This window comes from Sorex fumeus, unplaced genomic scaffold (genome assembly GCF_029834395.1).
Source record: "Sorex fumeus unplaced genomic scaffold, SorFum_2.1 ptg000122l, whole genome shotgun sequence".
NCBI lineage: Eukaryota > Metazoa > Chordata > Mammalia > Eulipotyphla > Soricidae > Sorex > Sorex fumeus.
Window position 1 is genome coordinate 48,562,719 of NW_026606179.1, and position 23,317 is coordinate 48,586,035.

Sequence of the window (23,317 nt, forward strand, 5' to 3'; positions counted from 1 at the left end):
CACACAACAGCTTAACTTGGCTGCACAGACTTCTTGAGTCCCAGGCAGTCCTGGGACGAGATCCACTCCACCAATCACAGCCCAGAAAGTCCCGTCATTTCAGCTGTGGCCAATCAGAGCTTCAGATGAGTATGTTGCTATAAGAAGAGAGGATGTCGTCTTGTTTGAATTCAGCCAATAGCAGACAGACTTTCTCAGGGAAGTAAGAGTATTATTGGTCTACGTAGAACAATCCTTCACCTGTTTGTGGGGGAATCCGTGCCTGTCCCTGATTATCAAATCGGAGGGGAAAGATAATCCCTGTGCTGAAACAGGAAGGTTTGGGAGTGAGAGTGGGATCCTGGGACAATGCAAAGGGGCAGAAACCCAGATATCAGCCCCAGATTGTCCTTGAAGAGCCTCTAATGGGGGAGCGGGAATGATAGTATAGTAGGTAGGGCACTTGCCTAGCACGCGGCCAACCCATTTCTATCCCCAGTATCCCACAGGGTCCCCTGTGCACTGCCAGGAGTAACCCTGAACACCACTGGGTGTGGCCCAAAAATAAAGTTAAAAAGTGCTTCCTTTGCTTTCTACTTCTCTGCTGGTTTCCCAGGGGGCTGACCAGTATTGCAGGGCTGATGAATACTGAAGCAGGAAGTCACTGGCCATCAGCATCAAGGTTTCCTAGGGGGTCTGGGGGGAACCTGAGTATGAGTATGTTTAGAAAGTTCAAATTGCAAATCGGAGCTGGGAGTGAGAGCCCGTATTTGGGCAGAAGCTTAGCCCCGGTTCCAAACTGCCCAGGAAATTCTCGATGACATGTCATCATTTCCTCTGCATCCACCCAGCGGAGGTGGACATGGTGTTTATAATAGGCCAAACTTTCAGAGATGGCAGATACAGTCTCAGAAGTTAGTCCAATGCTCAAGGAGTTTGAAAATGTAATTTTTCTCCCCTGCTTGCTGCTGGAAACTTGAAACCATGCATTCCTGTCATTGGAGTGGAATTATAAAGGAAGAAAGGGTTTCTGGCAAGGACTTGACATTCTTGTCTAGTCATTCTCAGAGGCTAGATGAGAGCCACCACCCAAAATATCCCTTTTCTGGAGCCACACACCTCCTGTCAAAATGACCCTGCCTGGGGCTACAAAGGCCAGAAAAGCTCCACATGGACTGGCACAGTCCAGGAAGGCTCCCTGGAGGAGGCAGGCCACCCAACTAAGATGAACTAGGACGTGGGGACTCAGAGCAGCAGCAGAACCTAACACTGAGGCTTGGGTGTTTGCAGATAACACAGCCAATATCACCGTCAAGTATGGGCAGTTTGACCGCGAGCGAACCAAGGTCCACTTGCTGCCCGTGGTCATCTCAGACAACGGGCGACCGAGCCTCACAGGCACCAGCACGCTGGCTGTGGCTGTGTGCAAGTGCAATGAGTACGGCGAGTTCACCTTCTGCGAAGGGCCGGCGGCCCAGGTGGGCGTCAGCATCCAGGCACTGGTGGCCATCTTCCTCTGCATCCTCACCATCACAGGTCAGTGGGGACACTAGGGGTGGTGGTCGGGGGATCCAGCAGCCCAATGGCCTCAGGGTCCCATTCTTAGACAAAGAGGTGAGAGGTGTGGCTCATTGGGGACCTGGAAGGATGGGGATAATGGGGGGGGAGGGGGACCGGGGACAGGATTTAAGACCCCTCTCTCACCTTAAAATACTTTATATGTGATACTATCTCATTGAACTTACATATTTTTAGCACTTACTGTGGCCAGGCCCCATATCTGGTAAATTTTCCCTAACTTCTCTGCCACCTGCATCTTTACCAGAAATATCTAGGGCCAGGGAGATGGAGCAAAGGGCTGGCACCAAAGCTTTGCATTCAGGATGCTCATATATTTTTTCCCATTTTTTTATTTATATATTCCAAGTTTCCACCTTTTACTTCATATAAACACTGTGGTCTACAAAGTTGTTCATGATAATTTGTTACAGGCATTCAGTATCCCAACACCAATCACCCTTCTATTACACCTTCCCTCCACCACTGTCTCAAACTTTCCTAACCATCTCTTATGCCTGTCCCCACAGCAAGCCCTCAAAAATTTATTTAATATTGCTTGTTATCAATAATTGGCTAAAATAATGGTCAAAAAATGTTTCCTTAGAAGAAGTTAGTGAGAACTGTTTTATCTCACCTTGAAGCCATTAAGTCCTTGTATAAGAGATTACTAAGATGTTGATACAGGTTAAGCCTTCTCTGTTTCTATTGTGTTAATCAAGATTGATTGCCTTCTACATTATATCCCATTCAATCTAGTGTTCTACTACTAGTTTATCAGTGTTGCAGAGTTTGTTGTAGAGTTTGAGGTGTCTGCTCCAGGAAGTCCAAAATTTTTAATAGGGTGATACAGCTGGAGTTAAATTTTTAACTGGGTAGGATGCCCAGATTTGATCTCTGGTACCTAAGGATCCCCCAACAGCCCAACACTGCCAGGAGAAACATCCCTTCCCCATCCCATAGCTCTGAGCGCCATTGGGAATTGCCCAAAAGAAAACAAACAAGAGGTCCAGAGAGATACTGCTTGCTTTGCACACAGCTGACCCGAGTTTGATCCCCAGCATCCCATATAGTCCCCTGAGTAGTGCCAGGAGTGATCCCTGAGTGCAGAGCCAGGAGTAACCCCTGAGCACCACTGGGTGTTCCCCCTCCCCCCACACACACAAAAGAAAACAAGTGAGAGATAAAATAACTGGCTGAATGCTTGTGGTGAATTTCACATTTGGTTTCTATGACACAGTGCTCCCATTTTGATAGCACAGCGGCAGGGTGTTTGTCTTGTGTGCAGCCAGCCCGGCCGAACCTGGTTCAATTCCTCTGCCCCTCTCGGAGAGCCTGGCAAGCTACTGAGAGTATCTCGCCCATATGCCAAACACAGTAACAACAAGTCTCAAAATGGAAATGTTACTGGGCCCGCTCGAGCAAATCGATGAACAACGGGAGGACAGTGTTCCAGTGTTCCAGTCTTCATAATGCTCTACACGGAGAAAAGCAGGAATATTGGTCCTAAAATATGGGGTGGGGGTCAGGATATAGTGTAACATTAGGGTTCATGCCAAGCATTCACTGACCCAGGTTCAATCACAAGGTCCTCTGAGTCTCAGTTGGTACAGACCCGGAAGCCCCTGAGAACCACTGGGGCAATCTGGAGAATCTCCAGCACCACAGGGCCCAAACAGCATCGCCTCCTCCAACCCTTGCAATAATTCACTGGCCAAGCTGCAAGAATAACCAATGGTGGGGCCAGAGTGATAGTATAGTGGGTAGGGCACTTGCACAAGGCTGACTTGTGTTGATCCTTAGCATCCGACAGTCCCCTGAACCTACCAGGAGTGATTCCTGCGCACAAAGCCAAAAGTAACCCCTGTGCATCGTCATTATGACCAAAAAAATCACCAGTGGGGTCCCTGAGCCTCCCACGTACTATTTGTGATCCCTATCCCACCCCAAAAATGAATGATTATAATTCTTTTAACTCAGTAGACAACACAACAAGAAATTTTACTAGAAGTATGAGACAGGAAGCTAGACAACTAATCACGTCTGTGCTAGGAAATGACAGCACTTTTGTTTGCCCTCCCCATGAGCACAGCCATGCTGCACACCCTTCAGGATGAAATGTTTACTGAGTTGAGTGGTCAGTGATTCTCAAGTGTCTGGAAGAGCTTCATTATGAAGGGTTTAGCCACTTTGATACAACAGCTTGTTCTGCACATCATCTTTACCAAGTGGGGTACGCAATGTGAGAAGCTGGAGGCAGAATAACAATCCAACTCCTCTCCCCCAAAAGAAATAGTTCCTTGATTCCTAATAAGTTTCTTGAACATTGTTGGGGGAAGATAGCTATTTGATAGTGGAGTAGGTGTCACTGTCACTGTCCTCCCATTGTTCATTGATTTGCTCGACTGGGCCCAGTAATGTCTCCAGTGTGAGACTTGTTACTGTGTTTGGCATATCGAATACATCATGGGGAGCTTGGCAGGCTCTGGCGTGCGGGCGAGATACTCTCAGTAGCTTGCCAGGCTCTCCAAGAGGGGCAGAGGAATCAAACCTGTGTCAGCCAGGTCGGCCACATACAAGGCAAACGTGATGTAAAGAAAATTTTGACATAAGATCTGGTTTTAATGTTAAAACTAGGTCTATTATGGAACATTCCATGTAGACCTGAGAAGTATACCAGCTGTTCCCATTACATAGAATAAGACAGAGAAGTCCCCTTAATCCATTCTCTTTACTTGCAGGGAAATATGAAGAGAATTAAAGCAGAATTGTTAATAATTTACACTCAGCATTGGGCCTTTGACTCCTAATGACCCACTTTGGGGCTGGAGCACTAGCACAGTGGGTAGAGCATTTGCACAAGGCCAACCTGGCCGACCCAAGTTCGATTCCTCTGCCCCTCTCGGAGAGGCCAGCAAGCTACTGAGAGTATCTTGCCTGCACAATAAAGCCTGGAAAGCTCCCCGTGACATATTCAATATGCCAAACACAGTAACAAGTGTCACAATGGAGATGTTACTGGGTCTGCTCGAGCAAATCGATGAACAATGGGAGGACAGTGCTACAGACCCACTTTTAATTTTCTTTTTTTTTTAATTTTGATTTTATCCTTTTCGACCGAAAAAAAAAATATTGCCCTATAGCACTGTTCTGGGCCTTTGTTTATCTAAAACTCACTTTGAAAAGAAAAAGAATCCAGATCTTCTTTTACAAACAAAATAGGAAATTCTAGAACTTAGGAGCTGAACTCCTCTCCAAGGGTTTTCTTTCCCCTTCAAGGGTTTCTTCAGCGTGGAAAGTTTTTGTTGAGGTCATAGCAGACTTAGGGGCCTTTTAGAACTGCCTTCATCTGGGTTCCTCAGAAAGGAGGGACTGAGATAAGGAGTGGGGTACAAGTGGTCTATCTGGGAGCTTGTCCTGGGAAACCACAGCAGGAAAAGAGGGAGTGAGACAGGAAGAGAGGATGTGGATGAAGGGCACATTGTCACACGAGGCCCCACTTGAGGATCTCTGGAATGCCTTGCTCTCAGGGTAGGGAGGCAGTGTTTAGGACCAACTCACATCACCTCACAGTTAGGGTCCCCCCCAAGAGGCATCAGGACTCCTGCACTTCACCTGGCCAAGCTGCCCTCCAGAGGAAGCCCCATATTCAGAGAGCACCTGGGTGCTATAGGAGCCAGACCCAGGAACAGGACACATTGACTGCTCCAGGCATTTCCTGCCAGGGGCTGCCCACCTGGCCCCTGCCCTTCTGGGGCTTCTGTAAGCAGAGAATAGACCCAGATTCTCCTTGGAACCACAATGGCATCACCACCACACCAAAATATGCATGAACCTTAAAACCATCTTACCCAAATAAGAGCAGCTGTCTGATTTTTTTAAATGCAAAACTCAATCGTTGTCATCACCATTATTACCACTGTCACCACCGCTCCAATCTTGGGCATCCATGGTTCTAGCCTTTGTCCAGTTACTTCACATGTATTTTTATTTTTAACATTTCTAACAGCTTTAGGAGTTTTTAAATTAAACAAGCTTACACACCAAAAGTCTTGAGTACTTCCAATGTAACAGGCCCTATACTACACAAAATATAGAAACGGCTCAGTACATTCAGTACATGAAGCTGAATTGGTAACTATCCATTACTTTTTTTTTCTTTTTGGGTCACACCTGGCGATGCACAGGGGTTACTCCTGACTTTGCACTCAGGGGACCATATGGGATGCTGGGAATAGAACCCGGGTCGACCAAACACCCTACCCGCTGTACTATCGCTCCGGCCCCTCTATTTATGTCTTGTTGTTAAATTGGTTTAGATGCCCAGGGTCTATTCCCGGCTTGGTTCTGGGGTCACTCCTGGCTCTGTGGAGGGTAAGGACCAGGCGGTGCTGGGATCAAATTCTGATCTCCTGAGTGCAAAGCATGCTCTGCGGACCCTTGGAGTTCTCTCTCCAGTTTTCTCTTGCCTATTTCTGCCCCAACCGCTGGCCTCCTGGCCTGTGGGTGTGCCCGTGGGCCTGCCGCTGTGGTATGAAAAAGCAGGAAATGAAGATGCACGCAGGTGGACTGAGACAGGGAGAAGGAAAAGAACTCGAGGGAGTCCCACTCCGGTTCCCTCACTTTGCCACGCCAACAGTGCCAGCCAATCAGAGCCACAGCCTGGGGTCACGTGGTCCTCACGGTGGGGTAGGGTCAGGACGGGCCAATCAGGTGTCTGGACCAAATCACACCTTCTGGCCGTGGGAATTCCCAGAGCATCTAAGGGTGGGGGAACCCCAGTCCTCTGCAGAACCGTTTGTGACTAGCTCTGACACCCCTGCACCCCTGCAGTGATCACCCTCCTCATCTTCCTGCGCCGCCGGCTCCGGAAGCAGGCCCGCGCGCACGGCAAGGGCGTGCCCGAGATCCACGAGCAGCTGGTCACCTACGACGAGGAGGGCGGTGGCGAGATGGACACCAACAGCTACGACGTGTCGGTGCTCACCTCGGTGCGTCACAACGGGGGTGGCGGGGCCGTGGGGGCAGCCAAGCCCCCCCGGGCGGCGCTGTACGCCCAGGTGCAGAAGCCACCGAGGCACGTTCCCGGGGAGATGGCCGCGATGATCGAGGTGAAGAAGGACGAGGCGGACCACGACGGCGGGGGCCCGCCCTACGACACGCTGCACATCTACGGCTACGAGGGCTCCGAGTCCATTGCAGAGTCGCTCAGCTCGCTGGGCACCGACTCATCCGACTCGGACATTGATTACGACTTCCTCAACGACTGGGGCCCCCGCTTCAAGATGCTGGCTGAGCTCTACGGCTCAGACACCCGGGAGGAGCTGGGGTTTTAAGGGGGGGCTGCCCGCCTCCAGGCCCGGACACCCGAACCACAGCGGTTCAGGCTGGTCGGACACCACGTGATGAACCCTGGCAGGGTAGAGCACTGAAATCCCAGTCAAATCCGGCACCCCTTCCTCGTGGGTCTCAGTGACCTCACCAGCGTGGGGAGCCAATGCAAGTTTCTCAAAGGGTCCTGGAACCCATTTCAGGGATGTGGACCCTCACTACTGGACAAGCCAAGCTAGAGATCTGTCTCAGCATGGACTGCCACCTAACCCCATGTCTAACTTAAAGGCTTCCTCTGGCTTCTCAGAGCAGCTCACTGACCACTATCCAAATGTCCATGGCCTATCCTGCTGGAGGGGAAGGTCCCGGTGGCATGACCTGGGGCAGGAACTGCAGCTCAGACCCAGGGGGAATGAACCACCCATCACCCATCTCTGTATTGCTTCACCTTCTCATACACACCCCAAGCCTCCCACCAGCCGCATCCTAGCCTGCCCAGAGCAGGAAGGGCCCATGGGCAGTTCCCCACCATAGCCCCACGGTCCCCTCAGTCCCCTCAAGCCTGCCAGGGAAGCAAAGCTGCATTGCATGGTGACAGTTCGTCCAACACCATGCACAGCATGATGACAAGGCTGGTTGATTTTTTTAAGCAACTGTGAATTCCTGCTGAAGGGGACAGCAGAGACCGAGTGTGACAGATCTGAGGATGAGGGCTCGGAGCTGTGACCCCGATCTCCTCATCACCAACACCCCTCCAGTTTTTCCTGGGAAGTGAGGCAGCTGTTTCCAGAACTTTCTCTGCCTTACCAGATCACTCACTCATGTTTTCCTTTCTCTTCTCCATCTGGGGGGTGACTCCCCAACCCCCATCTGTCTACTCATGGCTTGACTTTAGAGGCCCCCAGAATACCTCCCACCACCACTCAGCACAGGGTCCAAACCCGGACATACTGCACAACAGAGCCGAACCATTTGCCTTCACACCTCGTTGTTGCCCCATCTCAGGGAACCCCATAAGGGGCCCGTCCCTCCACACACCCTACAGGAGGCGAAGCCCCAGCTGGCTCATGCCCTGTGCTCATCACCTCCCACTTCCAGCCACGCCTGGAATCTTCCACTATAAACTCACCCTGGGGAAGAGACCCCTGCAGCGGCAGGGGGCAAGGAAGGGAGGCCAAGCTGGAACTCACCCCCTGAGGGGCCTCTACACTGGCCAAGACCCCTCCTGAGTCAGGGGAATGTAGATAATACTGATCATTGTTGTTTTAACCAATAGTTTTTCACATTTTTTTAAACTAATAATACTTACATGTTTCTAGCTTTCACCAACATATAGAATAAGGGGTTTGCACAATAAGCTGGTTGCTAGTTAGGTTAACCATTAATTCAGGGTTTTTAGGTAAACAGATTGCTGTAACTTTTTATGTTCTATCATTGTAGTATTCATTCTGGAAATGACTATTGGTGTGTGGGGTATACTGTATTATTTTTTTTTTACCTAAATAAAGTCTTGAGGTTCCTTCATGTCTGAAACTGAGTACTCATATGCAAACAATCGCACATACACACCACAACTTTTGTCTGAGAAACATAGGTCACAAAGGCACACAGCAGCCAGGATCTTTGAGACATAGAGAAAAGAGCTGAAGTAGAGACTAGTCATAGACACCTCATCAGATCCCTGTCCCCCAGGAGCTCAGTGCCTTCCAGCCTCCCCCCGCCCCACACACACATTAGACAGGGCTTCCTGGCACTGGAGCCTCGACCCCATTGTCCTTTGACAGATGAATGGGGGCATTCAAAGGGGTGGGGGACATCAGTCTACAGAGAGGGAGGAAATCAGTTTCCAATGAACACCTCGGTGATACTAATTGAGTCCCTGGCTTTTTATTGGAATACAGAGACTCCATCATTGGACAATCTGCACTATCTCCAGAAGTGAGGCAGAAGGATACCCCCCCCCGTTAGACTCGGGTCCTGAATTGGGGTGTGGATAATGCCCATTTCTGCAAGTTTCCTATCCCTGTGGGCTGGAACGATAGCATAGCGGTAGGGTGTTTGCCTTGCATGCAGCCTGCCCGGCTGAGCCGGGTTCGATTCCTCTGCCCCTCTCGGAGAGCCCAGCAAGCTACCGAGAGTATCTCACCCGCATGGCAAAGCCTGGCAAGCTACCCATGGTGTATTCAATATGCCAAACACAGTAACAACAAGTCTCACGATGCAGCCATTACTGGGCCTGCTCGAGCAAATCAATGAACAACGGGAGGACCGTGACCAGGATCCCACCCCTGGACCATGGACCTCTGGACCCTGGGTAGGGTCTTCCCCAGATAGACAAGCTGCTCTGAACAAATATGTCTTAGAGACTATTCTGTCATCATTCCAATTTTGTTCTAACTCTCCTTGTGATTATTTTTGGATCTAGAGGGTATTTTGGAATGTATTTCTTCATTTCCATATATTTTTGAATTTTCCAAATTTTCTACTTAAAACTGTGATTTAATTTGATTGTGACTAAGGATGGCAAAATGATACAATTTTTTTGTCATTTTAATGACTGTAAATGTATGAGACTTGTTTCTTATCCTGAAGACTCTCCATGTGCATCAGAAAATGTCTTTTCTGCAGGTCTAGTTAACTTAAGTCTAGTTTGTGTGTCAGGCAAAGCCTTAATTTCCTGATTAATTTTCTGTCAAAAGCCAAAAGCAGGATGGTGAATTCTTTAACTATGTGTGTTACTACTATAAACTGTATCTTTTGTAAATAGACATATTAGTTGGATTCTAGAGTGTATTCATTCTACCAATATCTGTTTTTGACTGAGCTATTCATTTCTTTCATATTTAATGTAATTACTGATAAGGTTGGATTTTATGTTGTCTTGCCTTCTTATGATGCTAAGTAGATATTTTCTAGTGTATTGTTTTAATTATCTTACCATTCTTTATACTTTTTTTGGTTTTTTGGATGACACTCGGCGATGCTCAGGGGTTACTCCCAGCTCTGCACTCAGGAATTATTCCTGGTGGTACTCAGGGGATCACCTGGGAAGCTGAGGATCGAACCCAGGTTGACCAAATGCAAGGCAACCCTACCTGCTCTAATATCACTCCAGCCTCCTCATCTTTATTTTCTTAGCTAAAACCATAATTCATTTTTGTTTTTGAGCCACCCGTGACAGTGCTCAGGGCTCACTCTGGCTCTGCACTCAGTATCAATCCTGGTATGCTCAGGGGACTGTTTGGGGGGGTGGTCCTAGATTGAACCCGAGTTGGCTGTGTGCAAGACAAGTGCCCTACCTGCTGTACTACTTCTCCAGCTTCAACCATAACATTTTAAATTTTGACTCATAATAATTGTTAGAAAACGTATCAACTGTAGTATACAAAACTTGCCCCTATAACATCCTCTTGTGGTAGCCTTGTTAAACACATTACACTTTCATACATTGTGTGCCTATCAACATAGATTCATAATTATTGTTTAATTCAGTTGTCTTTTAATTAATATAGATGGGGAAGGAATAAACACATATAGATATGCAGATCTTTATTTGATCTTCAAGTTTACTGATCCTTTTTTTTCAGCTAACTCCTATCTCTGAGTGAACTTTTCTGTTCCTTCAACATCAAAAGTTCTATTTTGGTTCCTTGTCATTTCTACTTCTTTATTAATGTTCTTTGTTAGGTAAGATATCATACTCACACTTTACTTCCTTAGGCACAGTTTCCTCTAGTTCTTTGAACATAATTTAAATAATTGGGTTAAAATCTTTGTTAAGTCATCTGGGTTTCTTCAGGTATAGTTTCTATTGATTGCTTTCTGGGGAGATGGGCCATACTTTATTTTCATTTGCATGCCTCAGAATTTTTGTATGAAAATTGGAATATGGGGTTTGTGGAAACCTGATTCCCCTGTCCTAGGATTGGCCATTGTTTCTAGGGCTTGTTGCTGCTGCAATTCATTTACTGTCTTTCCTAAGCGAATGCAGCAAAGTTATACTCTTAGATATGCGTGGCCATGGAAGTCTCTGCTTATGAGTGGTCAGTTAATGACTGCACAGACCTCAAATGCCTCCAGTCAATAGGTTTCTCAGCATTTGCTTAGGGACACCATGTGTGTGCTGGCAAAGTCCTTCCATGCTCAAGCAGTTGACAACTGTCTTTGCCTTCACTTTCAGCCTACATAGATAGAGCTTCAAAGTCAGACAGAGGCTGAGCACTTAGGAACTTCCCAAGTCTTTTCTGCACATGTTCATAGCTCTGCACATGTGAATATTCTTTTACACTCCTGGGAATTCTTATAAAAAGCCACCTGTGGACAGCTCATTGACTAATTTTTCCTTTTAAGATTTTTGGTTCATTTCTTATTTGTCTTAGCTTATTAACATGGCCTTATGCAATTGGGAAAAAATTATTGTCACTGATTGTTTTGAACAAATGTCCACAGAAGTAAGACATGAGAGACTGGAGAGATAGTATAGTGGGTAAGGTGCTTGCCTTGAACGCGGCAGAACCAGGTTCAATCACCACATATGATCTCCAGGAGCGATCCCCGAGCATAGAGCATGGAGTAAGACAGTGGAATAAGACATAAACTATGCCAGATGCGGCATAAAAATGAGAAGAGAAGAAAACAGGGCAGATCTATAATCACCACCTAGACTTTGTTCTCAGCATCAAGAAAATCCCTGGGATTGCAGATCACTCCCAACCTGGAGAGGCTATGTATGTGTCAGACTCCTGCATGCCAGACCAGACCCCAAAGAAGACTAGAAGACCACGGCACTAATCTGACATTGGCCATGCCTGGGTAAACCTTGATGTGGAAGGTCGGATATTAATTTCTTATATGGGAGCCACCAATCCCCATTACTCGCTCAACGAAATAACAGAATACACCAAATAGAAAAATTTACTTAACATCTCTTATCCAGGCTGTGTTTGTGTTTAAATAACTGTGAGAAGGTTAAGAGAAAAATGTTTCAGTTTCATGCCTTTTTTGTAACAATGATTCCAGTTCTCTCTTCACTGTTTCTTTAAACTTACTTTACATTTATGATGTGAAGTTTTAAAACTTGCCAAGAGGCTTTTATAAGCCTTAAAAAATATTTCATCTTGGAGCTGGAGTGATAGCACAGCGGGTAGGGCATTTGCCTTGCACGCGGCCCGACCCTGGTTCGATCCCAGCATCCCATATGGTCCTCTGAGCATGGCCAGGAGTAGTTCCTGAGTGCATGAACCAGGAGTAAGCATTTCCGGATGTGACCCAAAAACAAAAAAAAAAAATTTCATCTTATCTCTAATTTTGGCATTATCCAGTCTAAAGAATCCGTGTATTCTCTAGGTAGCCGAGAATCCAGAAAGAGCACTGGGTTTCTGAATCCAGACTTCAGGTGAAATTTCCAGACCTGTATCTTATCTGTATAGTTTGACAACGTGGCTGAGAGTTGGTCCACATGCCTCGGAGCAGTGGCAGCCATTGCTCCGATGGTAGAGGAGTTCACAAAGTGTACTTTAGGGCAGTCACTAAAATCCAAACTCCCCATATAATAAAAATTGTGCTAGAAAAAACAGTCCACAAATGGCTGAGAGGAGGAGGATGACCAAGTACTAGGCCCTACTCCTAGACTCACCCCTAGAGATCCTCAAGACTTGTCAAACTATTAAAAGTTGTCCAGGTCCCCAAAAGAAAGAAAAGCTGTGCGCTGCTGGGATCGTTGGAAAGGAGGAAGTGACTAAGGGAAGCTGTCCAGCAGATGCCATAGCTAGAAAAATTGCTCTTAATTCTTGTTTAATTGTGGGATTCATACGCCATCCAGAGCATTTTTTTTCCTTTTTGGGTCACATCCAGCAATGCTCAGGGGTTACTCCTGGCGTTGCACTCAGGAATTACTTCTGACAGTGCTCAGGGGACCATATGGGATGCTGGGGATCGAGCCCAGGTCAGCCACATGAAAGGCAAACTCCCTACCTGCTGTGCTATCGCTCCGCCCCCACCATCCAGAGCATTTCTACTAAGCCAGAATACTCTGCAGGCAAGGAGCAATGGACAATGAAACACGGTCTCCACAAGGAAATTAGGGGTGGTTTCTACATGTGGGAAACCACTTATTCTTCATGAAGCATGGTGGAAAATGGTTTGAGGATTACAAGCAGCTTCCCTCTTAGGAAAAGATGTGACAGCATCAGTCAAAACTATCTTTCATGGAGGAGAATGACTAGGACAATGAAAAAAGGTAACTCTGAGATGTGCTTTTAAGGAACCTACTAGAAATATCTCCTGACTTAGCCTGTGCAGTGGAGGAACATACCTGGGGAGGACCAGCAGCCTAATTTTAAGCAAATGTCAAAACACTCAGGAGTCAAGTATTTCTTGGTTTCTACTGACACCTTTGTACTGGGTAGGTATAGCACTTCCCTACCCATACTGAGAAAACCCACCGAAACAGGAGTTAGTACTTCTCTACAGCAAACTATCCAGAATACAAAAGAAAAAACCAAAGCTTATTACCATTGTTTTCTTAAACACTTTGCCCTGAAAGGATCCAAGTGTGCATGTTCAACTGCATGCTCTCGTTCTCTTTGTCTCTCTCTCATTTTACTATTATTATATTTCTGAAATTATTTTCTGTGCAGGTAGATGATGGATTGATAGCACAGTGGGTAGGGCATTTGCCTTGTACACAACCGACCCAGCTGGCCTGGGTTCGATTCCCCCACCCCTCTCAAGAGCCCAGCAAGCTACCAAGAGTATCTCACCCGCACGGCAAAGCCTGGCAAGCTACCCGTGATGTAGTCAATATACCAAACACAGTAACAAGTCTCACAATGGAGACGTTACTGGCCCTGCTCAAGCAAATCCCATTACAAAAAACGGGAGGACAGAGCTACAGTGCAGATGATGGATCTGGGAGGCCGGGTGGAAGTCAGGACTGAATTTACTTTCCCTGAAAAGAGCCACCCCTTGGCTCCAGCCATAGAACCCACCCCAAGTTTCCCTAAAAATGAAAATGGTGGGGATGACTTCTTAGACTTCACAGACCAAGTGGACCTCAGGCACAGGTCATGGCCGCTTTGTGGAGCTGGTGGGACACTAGCATTGATGCCATGCAGATGCTTGGAGGCTTTGACAGTCCTGGGACTCTGGGTATAGGGAAGGATGGTAGGGGTGCCTACCACAGTCCCCCCCACCAGCATATTCAAGGATGGTCAAGCAAGAGGGGAGAAGCAGTCTCTCTGTCACCCATCACTCCCCACCAACTTCAGGTTGACCTTCAAGAAGGCAGAGGATTCACTTCTGCATGTGAAGCAGTATCCACACAGCAAGTTAGAAATAAAGCTGGGGTTAGAAACTGTCTCCTGAGTCCCAGGAATGTGGTGGGGATCTGTCAAACCTTTCCCCTAACTTGGAAGCTACAGCCCAGCGTAGACAACAGCGTCTGGTCCCTTTGTGCTGAAACTGGAGGAATGGCCACTAGGCGGCGCACGGCATCAACAAACACTCAGTCCCCTAGCTGGGGAGGTGATGGACCCAATGATGGACCCAGGTATTCTCACAGACCGCAGACTTTGATGAGATCGAGAGCGTTCGGGATGGTATGGCCGTAAACAAACTGCAAACTCTGAACCCTGATGTAGAACCCAGATGAGGAGGCAGTTGCAGCGCCCCACAACCCTCATAAGTTTCTTACCGGGTCTTTCTGCACCAATCTCTGAAGGGAAAGTCAGGGACTTAATTATCCACTTCAGAAGTGGACTACAGTCTCCAGGACCCCCGCTGGGGCTCTCAACTTGACTCAGGAAACCTAGTGGAAACTGCAGGTTTCCTGGGTTCCAGAGAACCTGACCGTGATACACAGATCATCCTTTCTTCACCAGAAGCCTCCACCCAGGGCCCAGCCCTCTGGCTTTATCCATGGTTCTTCTGCCAAATGGATCCCAGAGCTTTGACTCTGGGTCAGAAACAGGAACCAGGTCTCTTTGGCCTGATTCCAGGATCCCCCCTAAGGCCAAGATCTGTCTTACTATCCTCGAGTTGATGAGTTCAGTCTGGTCGTCAAAACCCTGACACCACACAGTAATTTCCCTCTATGGGCTAAAGTCTAAGAAACACACACACACACACACACACACACACACACACACACACACACATTGGTCTAGCCAGCTCAATGTGGATTTCAGGTGATGTACAAAACAGAAGATAAGTAGAAAAAAACCAGAAATATACAACAGTAAGAGATTGGTTAGGTAAATTATGAAAGATCCTTAAAACTATCTGGGACAGCTATGAAGTATATAGTTGTGACATGGGATGAACTGAAGGGCAGGCAAAAGGCAGAACCAAATTTTTTTTTTTAATTTATTTATTGAATCACTGTGGGAAAGGTTACAAAGCTTTCAGGTTTATGTCTCAGTAATGCAAATATCAAACACATTTCCCTTTACCAATACTTATTTTTTACCATGAAGAACCCCAATAAAACCCCACCCCCCACCCCTCCCCGTCCCTGTGAGGCAGATGAATTCTAGTTAACACTCTATCTGCTTTGATTAGATTCATTGTTTCAATAAAAGATTCACCACTATTATTTAGAGTTTACCCCCCCCCCAAATCAGACATGCTGAAAAAGCATTGTGAAGTGATTTGCTTTCTACAGCTGGGTTAAAGAATTAAATGTTGGTTTTGGATTTCTGCTATTTTACCTATTGACCCTGGAAGTATTTCTACTGAAAGTCAGATAGTTAAGAAACTGGTTTCTGTGTTCTGGAGTCGTGGCCGTGCTGGAGAGCCGCTCGCGGGGAGCAACCGGTGGCCTCGGTAGGGCGTGAAGGGCGGAGCGAAACGCCCCCCTTCCCATGAGGTTTTGGTCGCCCCCACACTCCCGGCTCATACCTGCTGTCCACAAGGCTCCCATGTGGCCGCCATCTTTCTTTCCAGAGAGGAGAGGGCGAATGGGGCAACACCCTTTCCCCTCCGGCAGACTTGATGGCCTGGGTCAATGCATAGTCCGTTCACTTTTCTGCTCCAAGCTGCTGGGTTCTGCATTAAGTCATTGTGCTTCTGGGGCCATGGCCGTGCTGGAGAGCCGCTCGCGGGGGGCGACTTGTGACCTCGGTAGGGCGTGAAGGACGGACCGGAACGCCCCCCTTCCCATGAGGTTTTAGTCACCCCCACTCCCCCGGCTCATACCTGCTGTCCACAAGGCTCCCATGTGGCCGCCATCTTTCTTTCCAGAGAGGAGAGGGCGAATGGGGCAACACCCTTTCCCCTCCGGCAGACTTGATGGCCTGGATCAATGCATAGTCCATTCACTTTTCTGCTCCAAGCTGCTGGGTTCTGCATTAAGTCCTTGTGCTTCTGGGGCCGTGGCTGTGCTGGAGAGCCGCTCGTGGGGGGCAACTGGTGACCTCGGTAGGGCGTGAAGGACGGACCGGAACGCCCCCCTTCCCATGAGGTTTTAGTCGCCCCCACACTCCCGGCTCATACCTGCTGTCCACAAGGCTCCCATGTGGCCGCCATCTTTCTTTCCAGAGAGGAGAGGGCGAATGGGGCAACACCCTTTCCCCTCCGGCAGACTTGATGGCCTGGGTCAACGCATAGTCCGTTCACTTTTCTGCTCCAAGCTGCTGGGTTCTGCATTAAGTCCTTGTGCTTCTGGGGCCGTGGCTGTGCTGGAGAGCCGCTCGTGGGGGGTGACTGGTGACCTCGGTAGGGCGTGAAGGACGGACCGGAACGCCCCCCTTCCCATGAGGTTTTAGTCGCCCCCACACCCCCGGCTCATACCTGCTGTCCACAAGGCTCCCATGTGGCCGCCATCTTTCTTTCCAGAGGGAGGAGGGCGGAAGGGAGCAACACCCTTTCCCCTCTGGGCAGACTTGATGGCCTGGATTAACGCATAGTCCTTTCACTTTTCTGCTCCAAGCTGCTGGAGAACCAAATTTTTTACAGACAGATCCCAGTTTTTTTGACTGGTGTATATCATTAACCACTAGTATATTTAAGGAATTATGAATAAAATTTTTCTTTTCTTCTTAACTTGGTATTTTCTAAGTTTACTATAATTATTTTTAATTAAAAAGGAGTTTCAAATGTTAATTTGTAATACTTTATTGCAGCTTAAGGACAGTAAGTTTGGGGCTGGAGAGATAGTACATTGATTAAGGTACTTGCCTTGAACACAGTCAACACTGGTTCAATCCTTGGCAGAGCATTTTATGGCTCTTTCCCTAAGCAGTGACAGGAGTGATCCCCAAGCACTGAGCCAGAAGTGAGTGATAAGCACCACCAGATGTGGCTCTGTGTGTGTGTGTGTGTGTGTGTGTGTGTGTGTGTCCTCTCATTGAGGCAGACTGTTGTGTGGGGAACGGGGGCATTGGCGGAGGGAGGTAGACACTGGTAAAGGGATTAGTGTTAAAACACTGCATGCCTGAAATCCAATCATTAATAACTTTGTAACTTCACAGTGACTAAAGAAAAATAAAGAAAAATAAATGTCCCACGGGGGAGTCCAGACAAGAGATGAAAGGAGTCAGAGTGAGTGCCCCAAGGCAACTTTCTCCACTAACATATAGAAGTGCCTGACACGCATGGCCAATCTGCTTGCCCACAGATGCTCTCTGACCCATTGAAAATGGCATGAAAGGCCACGGGATGGGCTGAGAAAGAAAAAGAGGAGAACCCTCTAGTCTGAGGGGCTTACCTGAGATTTCAGCCTGGTTTCAACCTTTCCTGTTCTGAGGACAGCTCACACAGCAGAACTCTACTTCTAACTAGCTCCCCAAGTGGTCACTGTGAAGGTCCAGTTCCTCTGCCCACTGAGGGCCAATGAAAAGACACAGTGATGTCAGGTCAAGATAGAGCTTACAGGGCTGGAGACCTAATATAGCAAGTAGGGCCCTTGCTTTGCATACTACCTACCCAGATTTGATCCCCAGCACCTCATATGATTCTCCAAGCCCCACCAGGAGTGGTCCCTGAGCACAGAGCCAGGACTATGCCTTGAGCACAGCTGGGTGTGGCCTCTCCAAAAAAAAGGGGGGGGACTTCCAATAAGCTAGCCAGTTCAAACATGGTGGACTCACATTCTCAAAACTTGTCTGCATAGTCACAAAAAAATGAGTTTTATAGATAAAGAGAACAGAAAAGCACATTGGCGGGGTGGGGAGGGTAGCAGACTGGTGAGCACTGGTGTGATCAATAAATTTCCTTGTGGACCAGTCTTGAGAGGTGCACTCCATCTTTTCTGCAAACCTAAACAAAGTAAAGGGTAAATTTTGCAGGAGGAAGGACAAATGGGGACAACTGTCCTTATCTCTAAGCTTTTGTGGGTAGGCTAAGGCAAAAACAACTTTCCTTGCCCAGATGAGCTGTTCTTCCTAATTCCTTTGGGCCAGTTTCACTGAAGAAAACATGAAGAGAAGCCTCAAATACTGTTGGTAGCAATATACATTGGTGCAGTCACTACCTTAAAACAAAACTAAAAGAATAACAAAATCGCCCTGTGATCCATAAATTCCGTTTCTTAGTATTTGTACAAAGGAAACACAGACACTAACTCAGAATTATCTCTGCAAGGGCTGGAGAAATGAGAAATAGCTCAAGTGGTAGAGCACGTTCCTAGCACATGCTGGTCTAACTTCAGCTCCCCAGGACCAAATATCCTGCCCCAGAACTGTTGCACAGGGTCCCGATAAAAATTTTAAAATAAAAACTATAAAAAAATTTCTTCAACATCATGTTTATTTTGGTATTATTTATGATACCCAAGACACAGGAAACCTTCATGGAAGCATTCACAAAAAGAATAAATAAATTTGTGTCAATTATATCCTCCCTCCCTCTCTCTCCCCCTTCTTCCTTCCTAAAAAGAAAAAAAAAACAGCGTTATCAGCTATCTGAAGTCCTTTCCCAGTCAATACCACTCTTCATCAAAGATAAACAAAATTTAAAATCATAGATGTGTCTTTCCCATGTTGGAATTTAATGTGAACTAAAACTATGTAGTATTTATTCTCAAACTATGTTCTGATATAGGTGTATATTCTACTACTTATTCTCCTGCAGATGGGCAAGTATACCCATTCTTGGTATAGGCTGCATTTGGATTTTTGTTGTGTTTGTTGTTAAACTGCTTAAATGCTAAAACTCAGAAGATACCCATATCAATTTTCAAAACTTTTCAATTAAACTCAGATCTTGCAACTGAAAACTGTCAGTCTATCAGCTGACATTATTTTGATCACCAGATATATATTTGATTACATTATTTTATAACCAAAGAAACATCTCATTCTTGTGGCCAGAGGAGCAAAATACACACACACACACACACACACACACACACACAAACACACACATACACACACAGAGAGAGACAGAGAGAGTTCAAGCCAACCCTTCCCACAAAACCTAGTGCAGATCTAGTAAAAAACACATAATCAGTGAGTGCTTCTTAAACAGGACAGTGAATAACAGTAGACATCATTTATAGAGTCTGTGGGATATAACAAACAGAAATGTTTACATTCATTGTTCTAGTTAATCTCCTCAACAAACCTGAGTTGACAAGAGATACCTTGGTTTTTTTACGGGAGGGCCTTTACCTTTACCTTTACCTTTTTTTATTTTTTAAAGTAAAAGTAAAGTAAAGGCCCTCCCGTTGATCGTCGATTTGCTCGAGCGGGCCCAGTAACGTCTCCATTGGAGACTTTGTTGTTACTGTGTCTGGCATATCGAATACTCTCGGTAGCTTGCCGGGCTCTCCGAGAGGGGCGGAGGAATCGAACTCGGGTCGGCCATGTTGGCCGCTTGTAAGGCGAACGCCCTACCCGCTGTGCTATCGCTCCGGCAAGCTACCGAGAGTATTCGATATGCCAGACACAGTAACAACAAAGTCTCCAATGGAGACGTTACTGGGCCCGCTCGAGCAAATCGACGATCAACGGGAGGGCCTTTACCTTTTATTTTTTACCAGTTCACAAATCCCTGTGTTCTCTGACATATTTCTCCTCATACGTATGTCCACAGCTGCCATATTTTGACTCTATGGCCTCACCCCTTTGGTTAATTGGACCAGCAGTACATCTCAACCAATAAGCTTCTCTCAAAAATTTGCATTTGTTGGGGCCTGAGCGATAGGACCACAGGTAGGATGTTTGCCTTGCATGCAGCCCACCCAGGTTCAATCTTCAGCATCCCACATGGTGCTCCACGCACCACCAGGACTAATTCCTGAGTACAAAGTCAGGAATAACTCCTGAGCATCACTGGATGTGACTCAAAAAGAAAAAATAAATCACATTTGCTATGGAAAGATGATCAGGAGGCTACAATTGAGGTACTGTGAACTAATCCCATGCTGCAGTGTGACTTTTTTAAGTAAATAATGGAGAAATATTTGTGCAATCATGAAAAAATTATGAGACTAAGCAGAGATCAGAGGAGGAGTCCTGTCTGGGGTCCCATCTGTTACTCTGGCCCTAACCCCAGAACTTCAAAGAGCCCAGAATAGGATTCTAGCAAGTTCTCCTTTTCTGCTTAAAATAGTTCAAGTTAGGTTTTAAGAGACATCACAGTGGGTAAGGTTGTCTTGCACATAGCCAACCCCCAAAACGTCAACACCTCCCAGCACCGGGGTATTTAGAAATAATCCCTGAATACAGAGGCAGGAGTAACCCCTGAGCACTGTCAGTTGTGGCCCCCAAATTTAAAAAAAAAACACATTTCGCATTGACTATTATTAATTACTACCAAAATTAAAAGTTCTAAACTAAAATGGACAAATATTTTTCCTTTCCATGTATGAAACGTCAGAATTGAATTGCTGTACTTCTGGTTGGTGTCTGGAGAGTTAGGTAATTAATTATTGACATGGAAAACACTCCAGATTGTCCAGAAACACTACTATTCCAGTTTTCTCTCGTATCACTCAATCACACTCAACATTATTCTCAATGCTCTAAGATATCTGTGTCCCTGGAGCCTCTTGATCTCTCAACAGCAGCATCACCACTGCATATGCGCTCGATTGACTCCCCGACAACATCAAAGCATCCCAGCCACCTGATAAGATCTTAATTGGACTTGACCTCAAGGAGCGAACCTCAACAAAGTCTTCGAACATCCACAGATTGGTTTAAGTGTCTTTTCTTCGCACACATAAGACTCAGAAAATTTACCGTTCTGGAACCATTTGTTTACACATCTGTCATTTTCTAACATTCACATGCTTCTTAAGGACAGCAACCTGGTTTTCTGCTTCAGTTTTTCACCAGCACACAGCAAGTGCTGTGCCTGTGTAAGGCATTAGTAAGTGTCTATGGGATGCATCAAGCGTGTTTGGGATGCATCGAGTGTGTAGGGGATGTATCTAGTGTGTATAGGATGCCTCAATCATTGAAGGCAAATTAGATATATGGATGAATAGATGTGTGGTAATTGGAGGTTTGTATATATAACTTGATGGTTGAATAACTAGGACAATAGAACAATAAGAAATGGATTGTGAGGGAATTGGGAGCCGCAGAGATGAGAGGCAGGATGGAAAAGATGGATGGAGAGGTGGACAGATGGGTGGATAGACAGGTGAATGAACTGGAAGAGAGTAGGATAGATAGCTCATTAAGTGAGATGGCTAGGTGGGTAGATGAATGATAGGAAGAAAGAAAGGATATTTTGAAGAATGGGAAGATGGATGAGATAACAGATGGATAGTTAGATGAATCAGTTCTTGGATAAGTATCCAAGATGATTCAGTTCTTACCTGTTGAAATCTGGTGTTCAGCCCTTAGGCCATCTTGGTGGATTTCTCTCAGAGTTCTGTTGTCTGCTAATAACTCTGAAATTCAGCATGTATAAAATCAAACTTAGATTCTTCTTCCCCTAACCTGACTCCTTTCCAGGGTTCTGCTCCTCAGAAAACATGGTTTGTAAAAAGAGATATTCAGGACTCATCTTGACTCACTGAACTCCTTCAAGCCCAGTCCAATTGCTAAGTCCTTCTGACTTTATCTCTGATGTCTCTCTGAGTGGTCCATCATCATTCTCTGGTTCTGAGAGGGTTGGGCAGGTTTGGCTGTAAACCTGAGTTCTGGCTCTCATTGGTTAGAGAATCTTAAGCATGCTACAATAAACCTCCCTGCTACAGATGAAAAAAGATGGAAAAAACACGGTCCCTTCTACAGGGTTCTGGAGGACAGAGTTAACGCAGGCTGAATGGTTGACAGAGAGAGGGTGTAGTCACTACACAGCCCTGCCTGATGGGCCTGGGTCCAGCAGCAAGAACGGATGCAGTTTCTGCTCACCTTTTGGTCAGCTTAGCCTAACGCAAACCTGCAGCACTAAATGCAAATTTTCAACCAACCCCCTGAAGTAGGCAGATAGATTGGGGGCTGTGGGGGGGGGGGGGGACTTCAAACAGATCTGAACAATGAGGATCCTCCTTCTAGGACCCATGCCCTGCCCTAGGTTCTGCAGTCCCACTCCTCCCCAACTAAATCTTTCCCCACCCTCCCTCTCCCCCAAAGTCCTCTAGGATTCACTCAGCCCCCAATGCTCTTTCCTTTCGACAAAAGGAAAGGGTCTTGCAAGGGTCCATGCTCTCCTGTCTCCAATTAAAGATAAAGCTCCCCAGTTGGAAAAGCAGCGCCACCTGTCTGCAACCCCACTATCACCACAGTTAAAGGGTAGGTTTGGGGAGTCACATTGCTGGGGCTCAGGGCTACTGCTGCTGTGTTGCTGGTCCAGGTGGTGGGAGGTTTTTCTGGGGGTACTTGATAGCTCGTGCCTTACAGAGAAGGAAGGACCAGGAACTCCTGTAGACCCTGCGCTCCATCCCTTCAATACAGCCCCCTGACCCTGAGGATAGCGTTTCTATCCATGACTATTCTACAAGCATACAAGGAGCATGTCAAAGATTTTATCTCCTTAACTAGCAGGGGAACTAAAAGACTCAGGAAGATGAGAAGACCCCAAAGAGTGGCCTCTGGAGACCCAGTATTTAGCTGCCCTCCTGCCCCCAGCCAGGAGGGCTCAATTGTCATCATCTGTGCAGAGATTCAGAGACTAGAGACTAGGAAATGCTCCCAACCCCCAAATCCCAGGCATAGGGCCCTCAGAGTAGAATGAAATCCAGCCTGGGCAGGAAGCTTCCAACCTGATTCTAGACAAAGGATCTTTCCCAGTGGGGTAGGCTTCAGTCCAGTACCTCAACAGTCCACGACCTCTATTCCCATTCTCCACACTGAGTATCAGATCCCCCATCCCCAATAAAAAGACGCTAACCAAATTCTGTGGTGGTGTAACTCAGCCCCCTGGGGACCCCAGGATATTCTAAAATGGGGTCACAGGTGAAAATCAAGTAAATTGGGGTCCACAACACAAGAGTAGGGGGATAACTGGTAGGACAGAGGGGAGAAAGGCACAGGAATGAAACGGGGTAGAAATG

General features: G+C 46.8%; 1 protein-coding gene across 2 annotated transcripts in view; it reads left to right on the forward strand.

Moving 5' to 3' along the window:
• Nucleotides 1-8,391, forward strand: part of CDH5 (cadherin 5) — a 32,899-nt gene extending 24,508 nt beyond the window's left edge. For both annotated transcript variants that reach the window (XM_056136827.1, XM_056136828.1), the window contains exons 11-12: nucleotides 1,270-1,515; nucleotides 6,370-8,391. In XM_056136827.1, coding sequence (XP_055992802.1) covers nucleotides 1,270-1,515; nucleotides 6,370-6,872 — 749 coding nt within the window. In that variant the 3' untranslated portion in view covers nucleotides 6,873-8,391. The remainder of the gene's footprint in view (nucleotides 1-1,269; nucleotides 1,516-6,369) is intronic.
• Nucleotides 8,392-23,317: the final 14,926 nt, after the last annotated feature.